At 45.0% G+C, this 27,372-nt stretch overlaps 1 protein-coding gene and 1 long non-coding RNA gene across 3 annotated transcripts; one reads left to right on the top strand and one right to left on the bottom strand.

The window, feature by feature from the left end:
- Positions 1-18,716, bottom strand: LOC138921620 (uncharacterized). The gene is made up of 7 exons (XM_070256202.1): positions 18,149-18,716; positions 16,955-17,162; positions 15,995-16,157; positions 13,332-13,508; positions 13,116-13,248; positions 1,875-1,924; positions 1-1,553 (listed from the first exon to the last, which is right to left on the bottom strand). Exons 2-6 carry the CDS (start codon positions 17,046-17,048, stop codon positions 1,877-1,879), a joined length of 615 nt encoding a protein of 204 aa, XP_070112303.1. The 5' UTR covers positions 17,049-17,162; positions 18,149-18,716; the 3' UTR covers positions 1-1,553; positions 1,875-1,876.
- Positions 18,278-27,183, top strand: LOC111771407 (uncharacterized). 2 transcript variants are annotated; one of them, XR_011434350.1, is made up of 4 exons: positions 18,278-18,445; positions 19,470-19,563; positions 25,580-25,777; positions 26,212-27,183. It is a non-coding gene; the product is annotated as an uncharacterized lncRNA (long non-coding RNA). The 2 variants fall into 2 exon arrangements; XR_002805228.2 differs by lacking the exon at positions 18,278-18,445 and adding an exon at positions 18,927-19,159.
- The last annotated feature ends 189 nt before the right edge of the window (positions 27,184-27,372 follow it).

The following is a 27,372-nucleotide window of genomic DNA, read 5'->3' as shown; positions in this document are numbered from 1 at the left end:
TCTGGGACCAAATTATCATTTATTTCAAGAAATGCCACATACACAGGAGACAATTAATTGTGAAGGCCCTGCCTTATTTACCTACTTGTACTTAATCATAAAGATAAATACGATGCTGTGATTCCTCTGCTCCTGTTCTGTTTGGTTTCCCTGAGAATCCATAGTGAGCTTGGGTTCCTGAACTTGCTTCCTGAACTTGGTAAAAGAGAAGCTTCGAAAGGAAGGGCGGTTGAGGAGGAAAATTAGAGCTAGCCTTGGCAGGTGTAGCCGGCACTGATTGGAAGGTCCAGCTGAATTCGGAAGATTTCATTTTTGAGAACAGCTTGCAAAGCTTTATTGTGTGGTTCTATTTTAGAGATTCTCGCCACACGATGTCTCGGCCACAGGATGCTGCGGTCTGCTCGTACTTCTCTGTCTTACTCTCCTGCGTATTACCTCATTTCTGTCACTAGACATCAAGGCAATGGCCATTTCTGTCTCTACGTATCAGGGAGAAACTAAAGTTACCTTGGTTTGTCTCGCTTCTGACTTTTATCTCAAAACTTGGAATTATATCGAGTCGCATGTCAGGGGTCCCTGGGATGAAAAGAAGCAAAAAGGGAATGAGTGCTATGGCTTTGGGACTGGGGCAGGGAGAAAAGATTACTGAGGCTAACTGAGGCCTTCTCCCCCACTCCACCCCCAAGTAGAGACGTCTTAGGAGAGAAAGAAAAAGAAGAGAGATCTCATTTCCAGGAAAAGAAAGTGCTAGGAATTCCAACACTAATACAACACATCTCAGAATGGCGTCAGAGAAAGAGCAAGGACTGGGTTGTCAAAGCTGGTGATGTGACTTTAAGCATGTCACTTCACCTCCCTGGGCCTCAGTTTCCCCAGAGTAAACTGAATGGGTGCCCATGGCAGACACTGTTGGGTGCCCCACGCAATAACTAGGCCCCTTTCCCCTCGTCTGTGGAGAACCAGTTTTGTTCTGGTGGCCACGTGCTCAGGGAAGGCGGCCCTGCCTTCAGTCCCAGGGCATGAATGTGACTGGTCTGAGCCAAGCAAAGCAGTTCTCCTTTTCTGGTGTTTGGTTTAGGGTTGGGCATTTGTTAAATTGCTTCCCCACAAAAAAAAGATACGTTGGAGTCTTAACCCCCAGCACCTCAGACTGTGACCTTAGTAGACATAAGGACTTTACAGAAGTAATCAAGTTAAAATGAGGTCATTAGGGTGGGTTCTAATCCAGTATGATTAGTGTCCTCATAAAAAGGGGAAATCTGGACAGAGAGACAGACATGCATAGAGGGAAGACAATGTGAAGAGACACAGGGAGAAAATAGCCAGGGACAAGCCAAGGAGAGAGGTCTGGGACGGATTCTCCCTCACTGCCCTCAGAAGGAGCCAGCCCTGTTGACACTTCGATTGCAGATTGCTAGCCTCCAAAACTCTGAGATAGTACATTTCTGTCGCATCAGTGACTCCACTTGTGGACTTGTGTTCCTTTGTTTTGGCAGCCCTGGGACATTCATACAGCATGTTCTGGTCCATGTGCTCAGTAAGGCAACTTCTCCCTAATAAAATGAGAAGACTGTGAGAAGAGGGCCCCCTTCCCTTCTGGCTGCCTTTCACATGATGTGTGAAGCCGTCGGGCTTGGAGTTCTGGCAGCCATCCCACGACGGTGCCAGGCACGTCCCGAGACAAAGGCTTCTCAGGAGGATGGCAGAGGAGACAGAAGGGCCTGGACACTGCTGAAACACTGAACTCCTCTGGAACCATGGACTTCCAGGCTTAGTGTTCATGATATCATTACAGACCGTCATTGTATAAGCCCATCTGAGATACTGGGAAACAGTTATTTAAGTTCCGACACAATAGGATTCTAAGTGTTTACCTTTATATGCCCCCAGAGCTGATCTTTGTACCCCTCTTAGTAAGTGAGGACTGAAAAAAAGAAAGAAAGAAAGAAAGAAATTATTAGTTTCAATAGTATGTTTCTTGCAGATGGAGCTCATTTTTCTTTTTGATGTGATGTAGAAACTACACCTAAAAGGTATTAAAGTCAGAGTGGCATATAATTCACATCCATTCAAATTTCTTAAATGAATCAAACAGGATAGTAAATGTAAGAAATTGAAACTTGCACTTTCCAGTAGCGTTTAAAATGCCGTTGAGCCTAGAAATGGATCATTCGACACGGAAGACAGGTTCCAGTCTTACACTTTTGAGTTTGGATGGAAGGTTCTTGTGCAAAGGGCTACAAAACCTGCATGGAGCGTCGGGGTCTTGCTCAAGGTTCTGACGAAGGGAGCAGCATGCCATCCTCTGAGGGGTCGCACCCAGCGGGGCAGGTCCGGGGGCAGGGAGGGTCAGGAAGCATGAGGAGCACAGATCTGGGGAAGCAGTATGGAGAAACGTGGGAAGCACCCAGGATGACAAACGAAGAGAAGCTGAAGAAGGGAGAAAGGGAAACTGAGTCTGAAATGGCCAGACGAGAATAGTGCAGATGGCAGTGCTGGAACAGGTAGGCTGAGGCCACCAATAGACAGGGCATCACAGTCCCATTTTCAAGTGGTTCTGGCTACCTAGACTGGGGGAAGTGGTGGTGAATTAAAGGGGCCGATGGGATTGGACTCATTCCACAGGGTAGGCTGTTCTGATGCTGCCCCATGAAGGATACCCCTGCTGGCACCACAATTTCTCTTGCCACAATCCAGCACTCTGAGGAGACACCTTCCTCTGTGGTGAGATTTGAGCAGCACTGGGAAAGCTTCCCTTTTCCCTGAAGACATCTCCTGACTCTATCTGTGATCCTGAAATCTGCTCACATCAAGTCTGTTCTTGGATCATGGGTAAATACAATCCCTCGACTTCCGTTTCTGGCAATATGGTGGACTATGTTATTTGGAGCAATTTTTCTGCTGACGACTAGAAGTTCTGGATAAAAAGACTTAAAATATCTTCTTAAAACCATTCAAGCTTTGAGAAGATAGTAAGGAATGATCAGGCCAAAATCTAAGTGAAAGCTGAAACCTGGAGTGATAAAGAGAAGCGTGAGAGTCGTCTTTGCTGTGAGGGCATTTGCCAACCCAGGCAAACTTGAGCTTCTGATTTGACATCCGTGTTGCTGCATATAGCAGACTTTCATTCCTTTTTATTGCTGAGTCGTATTCCAATGTATGGAGGTGCCACAGGTTGATTTGTATATCCGCCAGTTCATGGACATTTGGGTTGTTTCCAGTTTTTGGTGATTACAGATCAAGCCACTGTAGATAATCATGCACAGATTTGTGTGTGAACATAACTTTTCACCTCACTTGGATAAATATGTGGGAGTGGGATTGCTGAGTTGTATGGAAAGTCTATGCTTAACTTTACAAGAAACTGCTAAGAAGCTAGGGTGTCTTGACCAACAATGTCTGAAAGTTCCAGGTGCTCCATGTGCTCAACCAACACTTAATAGTGTCAGTTCTGTTTGTTTTTTTTTGCCATTCTAACATAGCGGTTTCTTGTTGTGGTTTAAGTTTGCATTTCTCTAATGGCTAATGATATTGAGCAGCTTTTCACATACTTATTTATCATCTGTATATCTGCTTTGATGAAATGTCTACTCAGAGACTTTGCTCACTTTTTAAGTGGGTTGTGTGTTTAATATTGAGTCGTGAGAGTTCTTTATATATTCTGGATACGAGTTCTTTATCAGAGCAGGGATTTTGCAAATACTTTTCCCCGTCTGTGGCTTGCTTTTCATTTTTTAACAGTGTCTTTTTAAAGATCAGAACCTTTTCATTTCGATGAAGTCCCATTTATCAATTTGTGGGGCACGCTTTTTGTATTAGATGGAGTCCCTTCTGGATTAGTTTGATGTTTTAGCGGCTGGCAACTCCCAGGCTTTCATGTGGTTTCAGTGCTCCCTTGTCATTTAAAGCACTTTCTCGAGTAAATGAAAAGTAAGACATCTAATAAATCATCCTGAGTGACACAGATGTTTTGTATGTTTGGTGTCCCAGTCCGTCAAAGTCTTCTCCAAGACTTGGGAAGAGGGGAGCAAGAAGCCGCAAAACCACGATAGATACTTTGTAAAGAATAAATCATCTTTTTCTGTTAGTTTGACTGCTTCACCTACTTTAATGTCAGTAATGTACAGTTATAAAAATGAGATAGCATGCACAATTTAGAGGGCAATAGTGAATTGTAACTTAAAGTAAGGAGAGTTAAGAACGGAAGTGCTGGGTAGCCAATATTGTTGCTCGTAAAGAGAAAAATCACCCTGTAATGTGGATCTTTGAAGATTTGCTTTACCACCTCAAACTCCCTCTGTAGCAAGGAGGACATGGATCTTTAAAGACATGAAAACTGATGCAGAGGAAAATTACTAGTAAATTGCTTATCTGAATAACTGCTCATTTTGTTGTCCTTCTACCTTTCAAGTTCAACCGTTAATTTTTGAAGGGTCACAACTTAGTAATAAAATATTTTGTTGTAAAAAATTTAATGACTTTATCACCTAGGATTACATCATTACTCCTACTAGATCATAAAGTGATTTTTAAATTAAAAAGTCCTTAATAATTCATATAGAGCTATTGATTTGTTTTCTAATTAGCTATGATCATTGAAATATGGTCTTGATAGTTTCACAGGTATAAGGCAAAATTCTCGTTATCCTCTTAAAAGATCATCCCAGCGTTTCAATTAAAAATTTTTAGTTTGGGAATATCTTTTATCTCCTTTTCAAATCTGCTAGTAACCCATTACATGCCAAAATAGCACTGGATTTAGAACCGAATAAAAGATTCCATCTAATTTAGAGTCCAGTGAAACACAGATTAATGTATAATCGATATATAACAAGCAGGGTTTATTTCATTCATTAATCATTCCAGAAATATTTCTTGAGCACCGACAGAGGTCAAGTACTATTCTAGTTGCTACAGATGTAATAATGCACAATAACTGATGTTTTCCCTACAATCTGGAGCTTTTGGGCTAGTGTGGATACATTAGCCAATTATCCCACAAGTATTATTAAAGCACTAACCAATAATCTCACAAGTAAATGTATAATCACAAAATGTGATAAGTGCTATGAATGATAGTTAAATCACGAAATGAGAGATCTCATGGGAGTAGGCAAGGCTTTTCTAAGAAAATAATGTTTGGGTTGAGATCTGAATAAGAGTAAAGATTAACAGGGAAGGAGTGGTAGGGCAAGTGAACATTCCAGACAGAAGTAACAGCAGATGCAAAGGCTCTGTGGCATGTTCAAAGAAGGCTCAAGAGACTGGGGCAAAGAAAGTATAGGAGAGAATAAGGTAAAGATGAGGCCTTTTAGGGCATGTGAAATGTTCTGTTTAACAGCAATGGGAGGCGGCCATGTTCCAAGCCAAGAAGGGGATGTTAGTGAGTGGATGTGATCAGATTTTTCACTTTGCAGCGTGAAAAATGCTACTGAAGATGGGTAAGAGTAGATTAAGGAGGACCAGTTAAGAGGCCACTGAAATAATTCTAGTGAGAGGAGAAGGTGGCTTGGATTAAAATGGCGGCTAAAGAGACAAATAGGCATAGAAAGATTTGTGAGCTACATGTAGGTGAGTAGGAAGCGGGGCTGAGGGACAGGGAGCCCTTAGGGTTCCAGCTTGTAGAACTAGACGGAAGAGAGTGTCAGTCAGTCAGGTAAGACCCCCTAAGAGAGGAACAGGCTGGTGCAGAAGATCACGAAGTCATCATTACTGCCGTTTTGGTCACGTTGGGTTTGAAGTCACCCCAATGGCGATCTTGACTAAGCAGTCAGATGCAAAGGTCTGGAGTTAGAAGAGGGGTCTGGGCTGGAGATACAAATTTAGGAGACCCTGGGCTGTTACCACTGAAAACACAGGCAAGCCCGGAATCATCCAGGGGACACATGCACGGTGAGACGAGAGGACCTAGGCAGCGCCCTGAGGGACTCTCAATGTCGATGGCTGGTGAGAGTAGGATAAGCTCACCAAGAAGAGGGTCGGCCAGAGTCTACAGAAAAGCATCGGGAGAGTCACGGCAGCGTGCAGCCCACCGTACTGAATGCTGCCGAGCAGTCAAAGCCTGCAAAGTGTGCACTGGACTCAGGGACGTGGGGGTTACTGTGGCCGGTTTTAATAAGATGATGAGGGAAACAAATGGCCAGATGGAACGGGCTGAGAGGGGAGCAGGAGGTGAGCAAAGGGGCCAGTGACTGAAAGCAGTTCTTGAGAAGTTTGGCTCTGAACGAGAGAAAAAGACGGGCTTGGCTGAAGGGATACCTGTGATCAAGGTTAAAATAATCATTAAATTATATAAATAATGACGAGTGAGGAAATTGAAAGAATATTCTATGTAACACCTGCAATATGTTATGTAAAATAATTCAAGTTCATGCGTTAAAAAAGTGTCCAACTGCACTTCTATTTCGGAGATTTTCAAACGTATTTTTTCTTTTTTTTTAAAAGAGGACTTCATTTTTTTATTTTTTGGCGAGGAAGATTGTCCCTGAACTAACATCTGTTGCCAATCTTCCTCTGTTTGCTTGAGGAAGATTAGCCCTGAGCTAACATCTATCTGTGCAATCTTCCTCTATTTTCTATGTGGGACACTGCCACAGCATGGCTTGATGAGCAGTGTGTAGGTCCACGCCCAGGATCCAAACCAGTGAACCCCGTGCCACCAAAGCAGAACGTGGTTACACTATGCCACTGGGCCAGCCCTGAACCTATTTTTAAAGAAGCTGAACCCTTTTATTAACTAAAGTCCCATTTATAATCCCAATCTGTAGAACAGCCACAAGCAGAAGTGGTCCTTATGGCACCTGCATGAAACACTAGGCTCCTCTCAGTACAAACAGACGTCCCTTGCAGAGGCGTGGGGAGGTGGCACACCTGTTACTAAATGGGTATTCAACAATGACTTACTTTTGAAATATGTTTATTTCAGGCAACTTGCAAAGATCCATCAAATACAAGAGAAGAAAAGAGAGAAAGGAATCAGAGCAGAGCTGGCTGGCAGAATAACGTGCCCAAATCTGTATCAACAGGCGAGAATTCTGTCTCTAAGCTTCTCAGGAGTCAAAGCAAAGAGATATGAGTCCCAGCATCCCAAAGGTAAGGTGCCCAGCTGTTGGGGAAAGTAGCTCTTCAGGATAACGAGGCCAGAGGAAGATGTCTCCTGTGAATTCTCACACGGGAGGTACCAGGATGTAATGAGCAACATCCTCAACAATAGTTTCTTCAGCAGATATAGTGACAAATGTTGTGCATCTGTTTCTTATGTTCCTCAAGAGGCCAATGGGATCACATCAAAGTGCAGTCTAATAAAAGCAATTTTGGGGGGTTAAGGAAGTGTGGCAGAGAGAACAAAGCCATTTCTGAATATCCAACACACAGCCCTTTAACGATGTTGCAAATATTCCCATTTCTCCCCTTTAACACACCTGCTCTAGAAAAAAAGAACAAACCATTTCTCTATGTTATTCATTCTTACAAAGGTAATGCACATTTATTACAAAAATGCAAATAATTCTGAAATATAAAGCACAAAAAGTGTAATTTCCAGTGATCCCATCCCTCAAGGATCAACACTGATTTCAGTTTAAGCATATTCTCCTGAGATTTTTGCATACACATACAGCACTAATGTATGTGCATATTTACAAAATGGGATCGTATCCTAGCTAATGCATAGAAACTCGAGTGACTATGGACTTGCTCATCATGTGACTGTAAAATAATGAATCCCTTATTGATGGGTCTTTGGATGTTTCCAGTGTTCTCACTATAAAAAATAAAACTTCCATAAGCAACTCAAGAGCCTATCAATGGAGGAATGGATAAAGAAGATGTGGTGTATATATACACACACAATGGAATACTACTCAGCCATAAAAAAAGACAAAATTATGCCATTTGGGACAACATGGATGGACCTTGGGGGTACTATGCTAAGTGAAATAAGTCAGATGGAGAAAGGCAATTACCATATGATTTCACTCATGTGGAAAATAAATAAACACATAGAAATGGAGAACAGATTGGTGGTTACCAGAGGGGAAGGGGAAGTGGGAGAGAAAAAGGGGTAATGGGACACATGTGTACCGTGATAGAGGGCAACTAGACTTTTGCTGGTGAACATGACAGTCTATACAGAAGCCGAAATATAATAGTGTACCCCTGAATTTTACACAGTGTTATAAACCGGTGTGACCTCAATAAAATAAATACATAAAGCTTCCATGAATTTTTCATAGGCATAATTTTACAAAATTTTTTCAGGTTTTTCAGAATTCCCTCTTCGAGCCTCCTCGCTCGGGCAGGACCTGCTATGAGCTCATTTGTTTTCCCTCTTTACCTTGAAAGTTACCTTGTGCCTCGTTTCTTCAGGTCTGACCTCTCTCTGGTGACTCGCGGCTGAGAAGGAAACGATCCCCTGCACTGAGTGAACGGCCTTGCGAACCGAGTACACAGAGTGGCACTGAGTGGCACTGAGTACCCACGGCCTTGGAATTCTCTCTCCCAGTTAGCGCGTTGCCATTGCGGGAGTGTCTTCTAGAAACAAAACTTCATCCACAGACATAATGTTTTTGCAAGTTCGAGTCAGGTGAGCAGGGGACGGGGTCTTAGACCAGATTTATCGCATCAGCTGCCTTAGGATGGAGCCAGCTCTGCAAGTGTTTGCAAACACACAGCTGGTCCGTCTGGATGGCTGCCGGGCACAGTGGGGAAGGGAGCCCAGTTGCCTGGGTTTGAATCCTCCCTCTAGCACTAGCTGTGTGTTACCTTGGGCAACTTAGTGAGCCTCTCTCTGCCTCAGTTTCCCTATCTCTAAAACAGATAATTAGGGCATTATGAAGACTAGTGCATTAATAACCATAAAGTACTTAAACGCACAGGCACATGGCAAACTATTTAAATATTTGGAAAATAAATCAAATCTACTCTCAACCTGCGACACATCAATGCCGACACTTTCAAGGCCTCCTAACTTCGTGCTGCTATTTAACGGGGCCCGGCCTGAGGGCCTGCAGCGGTCAAGGCCCAATTTTTCTATAGGTAAGCAACTCACAGGATGCTAAATCAGTTCTTCACCCATTTCCACACTCGCTGCCACACCCAAAGTTTTATTTTGGTCAAAAGCAGCTTCCTAAGTGCCATTGAAAGCACTTTTATTCTGTCACTATGAAAATGACTCTTTCTTTGGACGAATTCATAACACATGAAACATTGGCCTAAGAAATGGTTACTATTGATAAATTTGTATAGATCGAACATTTTCGATGCTAAAGAACAGGGACCTGATTGAATTACATTTTATTAAACTTAATTACTACTACTAGAATTTTTTTTTTAATTTCCAATTTTGTTCCCAAACAGATTTGAAGCGGCTTGACAAATATCACTTAAGGAAAGAAAATACTCCATCCGTGGACCTCTAAGGACAGAGAAATTTTTCAAAGCAGATCCTAACTCTGCGGTGGATTTTACTAGGCTTTTTTCCAAACTAGCCTACTAAATCAGTGTTATTATTTTTTGGTGAAAAAAGGCTCAACAATAACCAGCTTTATGCGCCTACAGAAGCATATTCCAGAAACATCCTTTTGAGTTCTAACAAACAATGATCTGTTTATACTCTGTGTCGTCTCCCACAGAGGCCCGTACCAGGTGCTTCAGGGGGCTAAAAGCACCAAAAATGTTGATAAATAAACACATTTAGCTCATTGATTTCTTCTGGAAACTTCTTCTGGGCCACGGCAGCTGCCTACTTCATAACCTGAAATATGAAGCAGTTTCACCCACATAACCAGTTCTGGTTACAGAATTCCCGTCCAGCAATTGCAATTATGCAAACGAAATGATGATTTTTAGAAATCACGCTCCAGCCTTGTTTCATAAAATACCTTTGCCTGATGTTCAGTTTTGCATCTTTTTTATGGTCTGATATATGGCAATACCGCATTGTCATCTAAAGCTAATATAACTCCATATTGAGACTAAATGACATGTTTACTTGTCTTCTCGGTGTGACAAGAAAAGACACTTCCAGTTCCTTCTTTAGGAGACAGTATTGAAGTTTTTCATTAGTCAGGGAGTTAAATGCATGAACAGACTGTTTAATTTTGTGGGAGTTATTTTGATAGCTAAATCAACTGGTAGGTTAAAAAAAAATTGAATGGAAGACTCAAGCTACCATCTCAAGAGCAATTAGGAAAATTTTCTGAAAATGTTTGTCCGGAGAGATTCCCTAAAGAAGGTGTTTTTTGCTCAACTGAAGTCAGCAGCTGTAACTTTTTTTTATTTCTGTGCTCCCTATCACAACCAGGTCATGACAGGGGCTCGGGAACTGGTGAACGAAATTGACTGTTAACACCTGGTGCTAAGAAAAAAGACATTGGTGAACATTTTGTTTCAGATGCTTAGCATAAAGGTAAGAACACGGACTTTGCAGTCAAGGCTGCCTCAGTTGAAAATATGTCTGTCCTGCTCACTTGCCGTAAGATCAGTCACGCTAATTATCAGATGATCTCCAGTCTTTTTTTTTTTTTTTGAGGCAGATTAACCCTGAGCGAACTACTGCCAATCCTCCTCTTTTTGCTGAGGAAGACTGGCCCTGAGCTAACATCCATGCCCATCTTCCTCTACTTTATGCGTGGGACACCTACCACAGCATGGCTTTTGCCAAGCGGTGCCATGTCCGCACCCAGGATCCGAATCGGCAAACCCCAGGCCGCTGAGAAGTGGAACGTGCAACCTTAACCACTGCACCACCGGGCCGGCCCCAATCTCTGGTCTTCTCATCAACAAAAGGAGACTAAGAAGACCTCTATCTCTGGGCAGCTGGGAAGAACAGTGATGATGGACATTGGGTACCCAGTGCAACAAAAAGTAAGCTACGATTATGGGGATTATGAGAATAAGGTCTTGACCATAAGCATCAAAAAACGAGTTTTTCCCTACAAAGGCCAGTCAATCCCTCTCTCTCTTTCTTTGTCATTCATTCTGTCAGTTGATATTTACTTTCTAAAAACATGGTTTGATTTCCTGCTTTGGGGTAAAATATTGAACCTATGCTCTTTTTCGAGCGTTTAATGAGGGGCTCCAGAATAACTGTTTATTCTAAACAATCAGGTAGGATTAGTGAGTACATGTTAATGTAGAAAGTGCAAGAAACTGGGTAACTGTGTGTTGGACCCAACACATTCTGGAACATGTTTTGTTGTTTGTTCATTTTCTCAAAAGCCATGATACCAGTTTGCTTCCTTTAGATGATCTGGCTCTTTCTTCTAAAAGTAGAGCGCAGAAAATATTTCAAAGGGTGATCTTATTGGTTAGTTCCAGTGAACCTTTTAATGAGAAGAGTAGACATACCAGCTTGACACACACAACTCAGGAATGAGCTGTTGCTTTATAGGGGGCAAGAAAAGGCTTCAACCTGCCCAGTAGAGGAGGCAGAATCTCAGATGAGGGTAGGCTGTGCAAACAGGTGCCACCCACGCAAATCCAAGGATAAGCTCAAGGATGTGAAGTGTGAAAAGAAGTGCTACCCAGCTGCTGGCTTTACCAGTGACGGCTGCACGCACTCGCACGGGACTTCTATGGGGGTGCCTTTGACTGACCAAGGACACTAGCAGAGGGAATCTGCAAACAGCTTCTGCATCCACGGAACTGCATTCGCAGGAGAGGTTCAGAGGCATTCGGGAGAAGATGTCCAGCTCGAGAGAAGTTCGGAAGTTTTCATCACCTTATTACTTTAGGCAGATTTTGTCAAATGTGAATGAGGGCTGTTTGCTCACACAACTGAGTTCCTCATCGTTTGATAGACAGCTGAGCTCCACCTGCACCAGAGAGCTAAGGAAGCGTAACAGCAGGTCCTCGTGCGGCTGCTTAGACTTCGCCTTTGGAACCTTTTTTTTTCCAATTGGGATGTTCGAAATATTCTTGCACAGTGGAACATTAGCCATGTTTTGAAATCAAAGAAAGGAGCTGTTTCTCCAGGTCAGAACCTGATATTTGTTTTAAGGGCACTTCCTGTGATCCTCAATGGCAGGCATGTTGACATCTGGGCCTTTCCTCCTCGTTTTGTTACCATCTCCTGGAAACGACGTGGCCGTGGGGCCTGGTCATCTTCCTACTGAAAGTGTGGTCCTCAGACCTCCAGCTTCAACATCGAGAAGCACCGCTCCAAGTAATGAAGCTAGGGGAGAAAATTCTGAAACCACCATAGAACATTTCTCGGTCTTCACCCAGACAGGCCCTTAAGAAAGGCTGGCCTCCAAGCCACATGCTTGCTTGGTACCTGAGTCACTGAAGGCCCCTCTTTGTGGTCCCATGTTCCTTCCTTTAGGCCATGCTGTGTCCACACCTATGACCAGATGCTGAGACCGGGGCCACGTGTGACCGTGTGGGCTACGGAAAATAAAGTAGCCACCCAGCTTTTTGGATTGTTTCCCAATGTTCATGATTCCTGGCAACTCAGAAGTGCTTCCAGGGACAGGACTTATAGGGGGGCGGAAGAGGGAGGAGAGGAAAGTGAGGTGAACACTGCTGACACCGTGGAAAAGGCCGCCTGGGAGGGACCCTGAATCAGCGGGAGTTCACCTTCCTTCCCGCCCGCTCGCCAGGCTCCAGCGCCGGGGTCAGGAGTTCACGCATAAGAAATCAGGATTCTTTGGAGCAACTCATGCTGCCAAATCCACACTGACAGTCCAGGCCCACCCCACCCCCAGCCCAGCCTTGTATTCGAAGGTCAGCTGCTCTGCGTCAAGCACACTTGATAATTGCTCAAAGGGAAATGAGGGCATTGTCGTGGACAAATGAGTCAACTTGCCTTCGATTAACACAACTCGAAATGAACCTTTCAATGGTAGACAAGTTTGCTGAATGTTACTGTAAAATATATCACATATTATGTACCTCTCGGTTCATGGTTCTACATCAGGCTGGGGGAAGAAATTAATCTGGACATAATATGTAGTCCAGGGCGTTTCAGCAAGATTGGAGGTAACATGTTGAGAACATGTGTTCACACTTCAATTATCCACAAGGAGGAAGGAGAAATAATGAAACTAGTCCAAGATGGTGGGTAACCAGCCCCTACGTCTTCCTTCCTTCCACATCCCAGCCCTTTACATTACCCTCTCTCTCAGGATGGCTGGCCCTCTGGGGAGGCATGTGCAAGTAGACATCCAACACAGGGCGCTGTGGGGGCTGGAAGGAGGCTGAGGGGAGGCTGAGGGGATGGAGAGATGCCCGCAGAACACAGTTGACCTGCACCATGGATAATGGAGAGTTGGCTATGCAGATACCTGGATAAATATTGGAAAAATACATTCAGTTGATACAATGCTTACAGTTGATATGGGCAAAGGGAAGAGACCATGCTGCTGGTGGTGAATAAAGAATCATACGGCACCAGCCCCAAGGGCCTACTGGGTGAAGTTCTGTGGGCTCCACATTGGCAGCTTGGGTTCAGTCCCCAGGCACAGAACCGCACCACTCGTCTGTCAGCGGCCATGCTGCGGTGGCGGCTCACATAAAAAATAAAGAAGATTGGCAACAGATGTTAGCTCAGGGCAAATCTTCCTGAATCAAAACAAAAAACGAGAATCATACATACTGTACATTTAGACGAGCCAGGAATGGGCAAGTCTTTTTCATTTAAGAGAAAATTGGGGTTCCCCCATCATTTCCAACTTATGCTATGAGATACAGTGATGCTGTGGGAGAAAAACTTAATTCACGATGGTGCCAACTGCTCTGTTGGGGGCAGGAGGCAAAGCTAACCTCAGAAACTCTTCACCACTTCTCTGAGCCACGTTAAATAACTCCATTGCTGAAACTGTTGATTGTGAAGAGGGATTTGCCATATTCACTAGGTTCTTAGAAACTTTAGCCATTTGGACATAAATTTTCAGTGAAAGCTATATTAGATGGGTACATATTCAAAAGAAGAAAGAGATCTTTACAATAAGCATCCTACTAATCCCCGGGTCAGGTTTGGTAGGAGGACAGGAAAAATATCTTCAGAGAAGCCCAAAGGGCTCCCAGAGACCCCTGGAGGTTGGCTGTCACAGTCACATGGTGGCCCTTCTGCCTGGCTCGGTGGGGAAACCCACATGCTCTGTCTTGGGGCTACAACCTGATCCAGAAAAGGACTTCCTGCCAGCATCTCCTTGTCCTCCCCCTCCTACCCAGGATGCTCAAGACTTCAGGGGAAAAAGTTATATGATCCTGCATCACAGAGACTGAGGATCCAGGGCACAGACGACACCTCTCCTAGAACACCAGGAGAGAGAGTCAGGGTGAGCGTCCATTTCTCTTGACTTCCAAACCTGTGCTCAACTGTCCAGCCATCCTGCCCAATGCTTCTGCATTGGAAATCGATTCCCTGCATTGTGCTAGATGCCTGCAAGACCGTGTGTCTGTGCAAGCATTTGCATGCATGTGTGTGTTTGCGTGGGGAGGTCTATGTGCGTGTGTGTGTGTGCACACACGTGTATGTTGGGGGAAGTGAAGCGTGCCTTAGAGATGCTGATGAAAGAGATTCCAAGTCCTTGCTGGTGTCACACCGTCGTAAAGAACCAGTCAGATCACTTGGAGGCCAAGACTCAGGACCCCCAGGTAACCTGCGTGGGACCTGGCAGTGCCAGCTATTTGTAGCAGGGGAGAGGAATCTCCTTCTAGAAGAGTGAACTACCGTGGAAATGAGAGGAGAGCAGAGACGCAGGCCTGGCACTCAGAGGGAGCGTGCAGAGAAATTGCTCAGTCTATTCGGGTCGAGAACAAGTCCCAGGCTCATGGATCCTTCCATTAAAACCAAACTCGGAGAAAACTACAGAAATTAGGGATCACGGATCCAAGGAACCAACATAAAAACTAAGAGAAATTCTTGGGCCACCCAAAAGCTGCTGTGTCCAGGGGTGTGTGGGAGGGGGTGGTGGCTGCCTTCCAGGGCACAGCGTGAACAGATTCGTGAGGGGGGAATGGGGCGGGGGCAACCTTTTAAGTGTAGTTCTGTCACCTCCCCCTCACTTCCTTGCTAGGGTCTCAAAAAATCAAAGCAAATGTATAGAAACCTAAACGTTCAGTTATTAACCTTGAGACAAGGAAAGCTCTAAGAGCCAGGGATCCTGCGCTCTACCCTAGGGCAGCCACCCACTGCTGGTCTCCCTTCGCCCCCGACATTACTGCCTCCTCCTCACCTCCACAAACTGAGTTCCAGGCGCGCAGCTGTCTGCCCACCACGTCCCATCACCACGGCCTACACCCGCTGTGCCGACAGTTCTTGCCCTTTATCAGGATCCACAGTCTATAGTCTTGACCCTCTTTGCTAGGCTGCCCCTCCGTCATCCTCCCTTCCTTCTGTCCCCAGCAAAGGTTCCATGCCTTACCATGGTGTTAGGGTATAAGAGCCTCCTTCTTATACCCTAACACCTTTTAAACTCTTCCCCTCCAGCTTACTTACCTGGAAATCAGCCAACCTTGGTTAAGACCAACCCCCCAGCTTCTCTAAGTCTAAGCAGCTGACGTGGCTGGAGAAAATCCAGCAACACTGCCTAGCAGTCTCTCCAAAACATTCATTCTCTGGCTTTCCCAGATGACTTCTTCACACCTTCTCCTTTCTCCCCAGCAATCCAGCATCCCTCCCCTGCCAGCTGGACACGACTGACATAATAGAAACACCCAGAAGGCATCCTTATCTTCCCACTCCCAAATTTACCAATCTGACCAGACAGCCTGCCTTCTCTCCCTTTCATCGGACACCACCGTGCTCCTCACAGAGGTCAGCTCCATCCTCCCGCTTGGGCTCCTCAGAAGCAGATCCCGACATGAAGACTTGGGTCAAGCGATTTGTCAAAATGCTCCCAGGAGAAACCAAGAGTGGAGTAGGGGAAGCAGAACAGAGGAGGGGAAAAGCCAGCTCAGGATGCAATGTCACATGAAATCCCCGCGAGCAAGCTGTGGTTGGAGCCTGCAGACTCCAGAGCGTCCTTACATCTTGCAATCGTCCTACCTGAAGGCCCCGAGCTGGACTCTCCCAGTTTTGCTCTTATCAGCCACCGGCCAACGTCTGTCCACAGGGTCACAAGCTCCTAGGAATTTAGAGCTCTCCCTCTGCTGGTGCAGGCGTGGGGGCTCCGCAGCCTGGGGCAGGCTCAGAAGGACGGAGGTGCAGGCTTTTGGAAACAATAGCATGCCGATATATATAATACGTTTATTATGGGCTCTGCTGGACCATAAGTTATGGAAACAAAGGAGAGTAAAAGACATTGGGGGTGGGAGCGGAGGGCAGGTTTCAGGATCAAAGCTTCAGGATAGAACTCACTGAGAAGACGAGATCTCAGCAAAGACTTGAGTGAGGGGAAGAATTAGGGACGCAGGTGTCTGGGGAGGACCGGCCCATGCGGAGGAATCTGTGCTCAGCATTTTGGCCAGCGCAGCTGGTGAAGCGGCAGAGGGAAAGAGAAGCAGGAGATGGGGCGAGAGAGGTTGTGGAAGCGGGGTCAGGTCAAGGAGGACCTGCCCGGTGCAATATTTAAAGCATTCTGCCCCAGGGTGAAACGCAGAGCCCGGAGGATTTTCAGCAGAGGACTGACTGGATCTGACCTCTTCCTTTCCTTACGCTCCATCTTGTCCTGCTCTATTTATCTGGGTGGCACTTCCCGTGATCCACAATTTCCCAACATGCTTTATACTTGTCTCCTTGCCTGTCTATTTCGGATTTCCTGATTAGGATCCAGGCCCCGTAAGGGCAGGCGCTCTCTCCATTGGGCTCATTGCTCAAGTCACTGCTGAGCGAGTACCTGGCGCGTGGTTGGCCTTTAACGAATACGGGTTAAAGTGCATCAGTGGGTGAACGCCTGTCCCAGTCAGTGAATCAGTAACTGGTACGCTGGAAGCTCTTTTCTCCTTGAGATAGGGAGACAAGGGGACCCCAGGACACCCAGCACACTGGTTCGCCCTCCAAACATACCTGTCTCCGTAGGTTGACTTTTTATGAACAATGTCTTTAAGCGAGAACTCGTCTCTCCCCAGGACAGTGCCCTTGGTGGCCAGATCTGAGCCATCCTCAGCTACGACTGCAGCAGAGATTTGTTCCCAAAGAAACACCAAATTCACAAAAATGGTCAGAAACACTGGGGATGAGGGTCATCCTGGAAGCCCCCAGCAGGAGACAGACTCTTCCAAAAGCATGTGGGAAGAAATATAAAAATTGCAACATCAAACCCAAGTTAAATGTTGAGATACGTTATGTCAGTTGGTCTAAAACTCCGAAAGACTATTTCTTTTCCTGAAATGAACAGAAAATACACTTCTAGCCACATTCCTTCCATCCTTAAACAGCCAAAGCACTAAATATTTGTCAAAGATGCTGCATTTAAGCAGTAACAGTGGTTGAGGACACCCGTCCTACCAAGAGGGCCTTGAGGACAGCATGTTAACCCCGCCTCCCTGTGATGTCACAGGAGATGGAGGAAAACGGGACGACCATGTCAGTCAACCTTACTCCCAATTGTGTCTTAAGTTCTATAGTCAAATTTGCCCACATCCAAGTATTAATCGCTTCCAAATATTAATCTGGCCTAATTGTCTGGTTGCACTATTATTTTTACGTTATTAATTTTTCTGATTTTATAATTAATGTGGACAGACAGTAAACTTTCCTATTTGCTTCCTCTGACCCATTTCCCTTCTCCTGATCACAGCCCCAGGATAGAACTAAGAATGTACTCAGTTCACTGGTATTGATGATGTGGTTTGTAGAAATTCCATCTGCTTTGAGTATATGGCCTTACCTTACACTTAATAAATTCAGGAAATTTGCAAGCTTGTATTATTTTGGGGGCATGAGGGTGGAGCAATAGTATTTTCATGGAGGTTAGCAAAGGATACGTCAGGCATGTCACACCTGACAGCATAGCAAACCAGAATCCCATGAGAAATCCTATGTCGCAAATATCGAAGAGGAGTAATAAATTCTAGTTTAAATTCACAAGTGTATATATAATAAAAACAGCAAGCTCTTAGTGTTAGTGAATGCCAGGCACTGTTCTAAGGGTTTTACACGAACTCATTTTAGCCCACAACAACTCCATGAGGTTGGTACTATTATGATCGCCATTCGATAGATGATAAAATTGAAGCACAGAGAGGGTAAGTAACTCACACCAGGTCACACAGCTCCCAAGTGGCAGAGTTGGAACTCAACCGTGGAGGTCTGGCTTGGGACTCTGAGCTCCTGACACTACAGGCCGTTGACGGTAGTGTCCATTCGCTGTGAGCCAGGCTTTTGACTGCGGTCCTGTTGTCGCTCCCACCATGGGTTGCGTAGCTCACTCTGCTTCTCTGTTCTCGCTTATCTAGTTCACCCTAGAAGTCGGTTCACCGGGCTTCGCTACCGTGATGCAGCAGCGCTGGTTCAGGAAGCCATAAACGCGGGGGAAGTCTGCTGTCCTGGGTAAACGTAGGTTCTCTGGCATCGTTCTGCTTTTTCGTTTGTTTGTTGTTGAAATTCCCCCTCCTTATCTCTGCTCTTCTGGTGGGTGTAGACCAGCCCCGGGTTTTCCTCTGTTTAAAATTCTGGATGTGAAGTTAGTCAACAATTTACGTGAGTGAACATATGTGCCGGAAGTGGAAACAGCTGGCGCTGGGGAGGCTGGTGGCCCTGGGATGTTTTGTATGTGGGGAATCGCTGGAGAAGCTCCCAAACCCGGCCTGGAGCAGCCCTCACCGGCTCCTGGGGCCTCGACTGCCCTCCCCCTTATCCCCCCCCAGGCTCCTCCCCCTTCTCCCTTGGCTCCTTCTCCCCTCCCTCCCCTCCCTCCCCCTCTGCTCCTTTCCCCATCCCCCGCCTCCCTCTCCTTTTCCCCCCTCCCCTCCTTCTCCCCCCTGGTCCCCTCCCCTCCCCAGCTTCTTCCCCCCTATTTTCCCCTCCCTCTCCCTCCACCTCCCCTCTCTGTTCGCTCCTCTCTTCTCTCCATTCCACTCCTTCCCCGGCTTTTGTTTTTAGTGTTGAAAAGCGTAGTCTTCTTCCCAAACTCTCTATCTCTTCTCCCTCCTTCTTTCCTTTGAGGGGTGGCTCTGACCTTTCTTTTCACCTCCAGCCCCACAGGACACACAAGTGGTGAGAAGAAAGGCCGTGGCTCCGCGGCCAGGACAAGGGCTACCTGCAGCCTCGGTCCGTCACTGGGGCGGCCACTGGTCCAGAGCCGGGTCTGGAGGGCGGCCTCTCTGGCGGGGAAGCCCAGCGAGGGACTGAGGCTAGGATGGGGCAGAGGCCATGAGAAGGCCCACCCCCCACCCCCCGTGCAGGGCCCTGTGCTCAGGGGGTTGACTGGAATTATGACAGCAGGGGACCAAATTAAATGATTCCCTTTTCTTGGATAGTAACAGTGACAGTATTAATATGGCAATAGTAGCACTTACACAGGTAAGTACTTAAATTCCAGGTACTTTATGTATATTAACTCTTTTCTTTCTCATAACAGCCCTTTGAAGTAGACATTCTTCTCATCTCTGTTTTACAAAGGAAGAAACGGAGACACAGAGACATTAAGCAACTTGCCCAAGGCCACACAGCCAGTAAATAACTGAGCTGACACTCAAACCCAGGCAGCTGGGCTGGAGTTTGAGCTGCAGAGTTTTAAGATCGCCTGTCTCTTGCCTCACTTAACAGTCCTGGAAACAAACAACCTGACAGACTGGCACATTGGCCCCAGACGAGTGCTTGCGTGTAACACATTCACGGACGCAGTGGTGCCTAATGGGATTTTGACGTTCTCTGACTCTTCTGAGAGTTTCACACAGGACACGTGGCTGGACGTAGGACTGTTAGTGGACACATTTTGTTGACACGTGTGTATCTTCTGGGTGATCTGCTGGTCTCAGAAAGAATACTGGAAAAGCCAGTTACCTATTCATTTATTAATTGTTACGGGGCTGGGTGGTAGGGATATAGAAAGAGAAGCCTCGGTCCAATTGAGAAGATGACCAAGTAAATAGAACGTATCATAAGAGAGTGTGACAAGAGCCGTGCAAAGAGACAAGGATTATATGACAGACGGTGTGGGACCCCCTCTCCCATCTCTCTGGCTGGCCCGCGAGGCCGCAGAGGGGAGCTGTCAGCAGTGTCTTCGGAGAAGATGTGGTGTTCACGCCTCCTCTTGGGGGATGAGCGTGTTGGGCAGGTGTTGAGTTAGTGAACAGAAGGCGTGTTTCTTCTCAGGATGGGGAACCGGGGCCTGCGGTGGTCCTTGCAGGACACATTTGATTAATCGTACGTCCTGTCTTATCATCTGTACCATGGCGGAATCCATACGTTAATTTTTCTCTTGTCTGAGACAAACCCCATGAAGGGACAAGCGAGAAGAGTAGGAGATCCCATCGCGCGTGCTTTTCAAGGTGGGCTAATGAAAAAGTCCTAGTGCCTGCCCGTTACAGGCTGAAATGTGTCCCCGCACAGACTCACATGTTGGAGCCCCAGGACCTCCGAATGTGGCTGTATTCGGAGACGGGTCTTTAAAGAGGTGAGTTAAAATGAGGTCAGGAGGTGGTCCCTGATCTGATACCAGGGGTGTCCCCATAAGAGGATATCAGGACACAGACCCACAGAGTAAAGACCATGTGAAGACCCAGGGAGGAGACAGCCGGGTACAAGCCGACGGGGGCATCGGAATGGGACCAACGCTGCCGACGCCCTGGTCTTGGACTTGTAGCCTCCAGAGCAGTACGGAGGAAACTTCTGCTGTTGGAGCCACCCACTGGGTGATTCTGTGACTGCTGATACGGCGGCCTTCAGAAGCGAATCCACCGCCTTCCCCTCACGAGCCTGTGCTGAATGACAATGCCTTTCACTGGAGCAGCAGCCAGAGGGAAACTCCTGGCTGAAGGCGCCAAGGTTGCTAGACGAGGGGTTCAGAGAAGAGAACGCCAGAGTGGCTTGTCTTACGGAGCTCTGCGGCCTGAAGCTGCACACGGAGAAGGGACACCTCCTGGCAGACCTGGCCTCCGAGCATGAAGCAGCCTCCAGAATCCTACAGGCCAGGCACCCCTCTGAGCCCACACTCGGCCCAAAGTTATAGTAAGAAGAGATCTCACAGATGCATATGGACAGCACACGTGTACTATCAAACTTAGGGTTTCACAGAAGCCTTCAATTTGTAGACACATTAAATTTGATGAGGCTTTTTTTCCCTTTTTTAAATTGTGATGGTCAGGCATTTCTTGGCCAAGCTTTTTCTTTTTTTAGGATTCTTTTAAGGTATGCTTATTTATTTATTTATTTATTTGGTGAGGAAGATTGGCCCTGAGCTAACATCTGTTGCCCATCTTCCTCTTTTTTTTTTCCTCCCCAAAGCTCCAGGACATAGTTGTATATCCTAGTTGTTGTAAATCCTTCCAGTTCTTCTATGTGGGTCGCTGCCACAGCATGGCTTGATGAGTGGTGTGTAGGTCCGCGCCTGGGATCTGAACCCATGAACCCTGGGCCATGAAGCAGAGCACGCGAACTCAACAGCTTGGCCAGAGGGCCGGCCCCTGATGAATTTTAATACCACATTCTATCAAAATATTTTCTTCCAGAGCAGGACTGTAATTTGCTTATAGAGAGCAGATGGATAGACACTTGGCATCTTAGAAGTTTTCTAAAGCAGTGTTTCAAGGTAATCCTTGAGCAAATTGGGCAACTGAGTTGGCTGAGATTTTTTTTTTTTCCTAAAACAGTGAAAGAGAGAATTGTGCAATTTTTTCTAACCCAGCATTATTTAGAAGTTGATTACAAGGCATTCTCCGCAAACACCACCCCCTACACTTATTTCTGGTAATAAAAAATTAGGAGAAGAGACAGGGCTGCTTATTAGCTAGAAATCCCATATAATTACAGTGATAATATAATTTATCTTTCAAACAAGGACATTTTTCAGAGTGAAAGAAGACTCTATTAAAAATTATGCCAGGATAAAGTCAGCATCCAGGGCTGTTCGACGCCAACCTACATCATTATACTAGTCAAACAAATATCTTTGCCCTAGTTACAGCTGTCACTGAGGAATCTTCCAGGGCATTATCTCATTATTCGTTTAGTCTTAAAAATCATAAGCATATTTCTTTTCCTTCAGAGAAAGCTGTTTGGATAAGCTCATGATATGAAGTAATTTTAGTATTTCTCAAAGCTTTGTCACGTGAAGAACTGTCAGTTTGGGGGGCCAGCATCTGAATGCCTCGAGTGAGCTGCCCCTCTGCTGACTCATGCAGCAACGAGAGGAGCTGGGATAGTGGTGGTCTAGGGGTTAAGGGGCCAACATTCTAGTTCCAGCTCTGCCACAACCGGCTGCACGACCACAGACAGTTTTCTTACCTGTAAAACGTGAAGGTTGGACCACATGATTTCTCATCAGCCATGGCTCTAGCATCGGAGGTGATCAGGCTGAAGCAACCTTGTGTGCTACTCTCACATTGAGCGGTAAGGTTCCGCCATCCTTTCCCTTTTTTTAAATTTTTTTTTTTTAAAGATTGACACCTGAGCTAACATCTGTTGCCAATCTCATTTTTTATTTCTTCTTCTCCCCAAAGCGCCCCAGTACATGGTTGTATGTTCTAGTTGTAGGTGCTCTGGTTGTGGCATGTGGGATGCCGCCTCAGCATGGCCTGATGAGAGGGGCCATGTCCACACCCAGGATCTGAACCGACAAAACCGAGGGCCGCCAAAGCAGAGTGCACGAACTTAACCACTGGGCCACAGGGCCAGGCCCCACCATCCTTATATCAACCTAGGATTTGGTAAGAAGGAGCATAGGGACACACAAAAAAAGACAAACATTGACTCCAAGATTGGAATGAACCTGAAAAGTTGAAATTCTTGAGAAAAGTGAAATATTAGGATAATTATTTAAAAATGAAAGCATGAAGAAGCATAAATGATGACTCTCATAACGCCTTCTCATTAGCAACAGCTTCATTTGCAATAACTTTTAGCATATAACTCGGTAATGTGGTCTTCGTTCGTACATACCTCCTGCGTAATCCACAGGAGTTTATCTCAAAAGTTGGAAATTACCCTTTTCACCCACCAGAATGACAAGAAATTAAAGGTGCAATAATAACTAGTGATACAGAGGCTATCAGGAAATGGACACATGTTGTCAGTAGGAGTATGAACTGTTTCAACCGTTTTTAAAAAAATAAACTTTTGGGGGCCAGCCCCATGGCCTAGTGGTTAAGTTTGGCACACTCCACTTCAGTGGCCCGGGTTCAGTTCCCAGGCATGGACATACACCGCTCAATACCAGCCGTGCTGTGGCGGTGACCCACGTGCAGAAAGATTGGCACAGATGTTAGCTCAGGGCAAATCTTCCTCAGCAAATAAATAAATAAACTTTTAAACTGTGGGGCTGGTCTCATGGCAGACTGGTTAAGTTTACGCACTTTGCTTCAGCAGCCCAAGGTTTTGCCGGTTCACATCCTGGGCCCGGACATGGCACCGCTCCTCAAGCCACACTGAGGTAGCATCCCACATTCCACAACTAGAAGGATCCACAACTAAAAATACACAACTATGTACCGGGGGGCTTTGGGGAGAAAAAAGAGAAATAAAATCTTTAAAAAAAAAAATTGAGATATGGTTTACTTACAATAGAATGCACCCATTTTGATAAGCTAAGACTAATATCCCCGTAAGTCACCACCACAATCATATAGAGCATTTCTATCACTCCCAAAATGCCCCATTCTAGTTAACTCTCCCAATCCCCCACCACAGGCAACCATTGGTCCATTTTTTGTCCCCATAGACTAAATTTGTCTTTTCCAGAATTTCATATAAATGGAATCATCTGTATGCATTCTTTTTGCTTCTTTCGCTCATTCTCCCAGTAGAATAGTGTCTTTAAGATTCTCGGATGCTGCTGCACAGATCAGTCTTTTTCGTGAGGAGTAATGGTCCGTTGTGTAGATAAGCCACAATGTGCTTATCCAGTCACCTGCCAGTGGACAATTGGGCTGTTCCCAGTCTTTGGATGTTATGAACAAAGCTGCTATGAACATCTGTGTCCAAGTCTTTGTGTGGATATAAGTTTTCATTTCTCTTAGGTAAACGTGTGAAAGTTATTGGCTTGTGATGGTTTGTTTTATGTGTCAACTTGACTGGCTACAGGTTTCCCAGATTAAACATTATTTCTGGGTGTGTCCATAAGGGTGTTTCCAGACGAGATGAGTCTTTGAATCATGGGCTCAGTGAAACGGACGGCCCTCCCCATGTGGCTGGGCATCATCCAATCCATCGAGGGCCCTCACACAAACACTTGTCCCCTTTATGGGACTTCTCAGCCTCTATAATTTCATGAGCAAATTCCTCATGGTAAATCGCCATATATGTATCCTATTTTCTGTACAACCTTGCCTAATACAACACCTAAGAGCAGAATTTTCTGGGTTGTATGGTAAATGTATGTTTACAAAAAATTGCCAATCTGTTTGCCAATCTGATTACCTCATTTTATATTCACGCCAGCAATTGTTACGATGTGTGTTAGGATCCCATTGTGGTTTGAATGTGCATTTTCCTGATGACTAATGACATTGAGCATCTTTTCATATGCTTCTTAGCCATTCATACATCTTCTTTTGTGAAGCTCAGTTCAGTGCGAGTTCTTGATATATTCTGGATGGAAAATATTTTGGATGATATGTATACTGAGGCTATTTTCTCTCAGTCTGTGACTTGTGTTTTCATTAAAAAATTTTTTGTTTGAGGAACAGAAATTTAAGATTAAATTAATTTAATTTTGATTGCTTGGGTTTGATTTGTGTTTGTGTCCTTTGTTTTCTTTTCTTTTATTGTTTTACCTTTTATATTTAGGATTATGGTCACCTGGAATTTATTTTTGTGTATGGTATGAATTAGGGGTCAAAGTTACTTGTTGTGCCTTAAGGATGTCTAACTAACCCAGACCCATTTATGAAAAGGCCATTCTTTCCCCTCATTGAATGCCAGTGTTTGTTTTCTTATTATTGAGTTATAAAAATTCTTCATATATGCTAGATGTAAATGCTTTGTTAGTTACATGTATTGAAAGCCTTTTCTTCCAGTCTGTCACTTATCTTTTCATTTGCTTAACAATGTCTTTTGAAAAGCAGAAGTTTTTCATTTTGATGAAGTCCAATTTATGCAATTTTTTATTTTATGCTTTGCACTTTTTTGTGTCCTAAGAAATCTTTGCCTAACCCATGATGGTGAAGATTTCCTTCTCTGTTTTTTTTCTAGAACTTTTATAGTTTTTGATTTTGCATTTGTTATATGATCCATTTTGAGTTAATTTTTGTATATGTTGTGAAATAAGAATCAAGGTTTAATTTTTTGTTCTTATATCTTTTTTTATTAATAGACAATTTTTAGAACAGTTTTAGGTTTACAGAAAAATTGAGCAGATAATAGAAAATTCCCATATATCCCACACCCAATTTCCCCTGTTACTAACATTTTACATTAGTATGTTACGTTTGTTACAATTAATGACCCAATATCAATACATTATTATTAACTAAAGGCCACAGTTTATTCAGATATCCTTAGTGTTTACCTAGTGTCCTTTGTCTGTTTCAGGTTCCCCTCTACCCCATTCCATTGATCGATCACGTCTCCTTAGTTTCCTTTTGGCTATGACAGTTTCTCAGACTTTCCTGTTTTTGATGACTTTGGCCTGCAGCTTTTTTATACCCTCTGACCCTGCTCACTGCGGTCCAGAATGCACTGCTCCATCTACTACAGATCACTGCTGGGTCCACCCACCCTTTTGACTTGGTGAGTCTGACAAGACCTGGCTCTTGATGGGCAGCCTTAGGCACACAGGCACTTGATGTCTCCTGGTCAAATGCTCTGTTGAGAAGTAGCAGATGCAGTGGCGTGTCCTTTAATTTGATGCGATGTTCTAGCATACCCCTAACCACTGTACTGGTGTGGCAGGCTCCTGAGTCTTCCTAGAGTTTAATCCCACTTTTATGGAGCGTACCAAGGCCTCCAATTTGCTAGCCACTTCTTGTTCATCTGATGAACACAATATCACCGGAGTAATGGACTCACGTGATATTCAATGGAATGTCCAGATGGTTCAGGTCCCTATGGATATATTACGACAGATGGCAGGAGAGAGAGCATAGCTGTAGGGGAATACTGTAAATATGTACTCTTGTGTGTCCTGTATAAATAATATCTTTTCTGATGCCCCTTTCTAATAGGAGTGGAAAAGAAACCATCACCAAGTCAACGGCTGTATACCATGGACCTCAGACTGTGCTAATCTGCTGTAACAGAGACACCACAACTGGCAGCGCAGCTGCAATTAGAGCATGAAGAGGGGAAGTGAGGCAGAAGACGAGACCAGAAGTGCAGATTGGTGCCAGATTGCAAAGGGCCCTGAAGGGCTCACAATGGGATTGGACCATGGCCTGAATACGTGAGGAGTCCCCACAGGTTGTAGTATGTTCCATCCACTCACTCCTTTAAAACAGAAAACTGCAAGCTTCCGAATGAACTGTCTCACTAGCTGGAGTCCGTGCTCCGTGCCGTGACGGGCTGCCCTGTTCCCGCCTTCAGGATGGAAACGCTCATCCTCCTGGCTATTAAAATGTCACAGCTGTGTCCCAGCCACCCTTAAACTTCCCTTATTTCCGGACTAGAACGTGCTCTTCCAACCTTCCACTCCTCTGCCTTTGCTGTCCTTTCTCTGGGCTATCTCCTCCACTTCCCATGTCTGGAGAAATTCTATTCATTCTGCAAGACTTCCTGGGATGTTTCCTCTCCCTCGTGATAGGATTAACCGCTTCCTTCTGTTTCCAGAGCATTTTGTTCACAATGTGAGCTTAGGACTTGAACAGATTCTGTATGTCACGTTGTGGCTGTCAGTGTCCTTGGCTCCCCTATGAACTGTGTACTCTGCACATCAGTCTGGGCCATGTGTCCTTTATCTTCATGTCACCAGAGGTTTCCATACAGCCTGACACGTAAGGAATGTTAGTGAATTAAATTTGTTATTCAGTTGAATCAGATTCTGGTGTTAAGAAAGGAAAATAAACTCCAGGCTGAGATGCACACATTTTTTCTTTCATAAAACATGCATTTGTTGTCACAAAACAGTGGGCTCAAAGAGGACTTTTTGTGCTAATCGTTTATCATTCTGAATTTGTAAAGTAAAACTGTCAAAAACCTAAGTCCTTTCTTTTTCTTTCCATCTGAATTGGAACTATTTAACCAGAAATGCACGTGACTCTAATACCTTCACAAACTGTTTAATTGTGTGTGTGTTGAGATGTGAGCTTATGTTTAGAAACTCCCAGACACTCTTTGATTCATTCATCTTTTATCTTCAAGCACGATCCACATAATAATTAAACCAATAA

Source organism: Equus caballus, chromosome 31, assembly GCF_041296265.1.
Source record: "Equus caballus isolate H_3958 breed thoroughbred chromosome 31, TB-T2T, whole genome shotgun sequence".
NCBI classification, from domain to species: Eukaryota; Metazoa; Chordata; class Mammalia; order Perissodactyla; family Equidae; genus Equus; species Equus caballus.
This window is presented reverse-complemented; position numbering and strand designations above follow the sequence as displayed.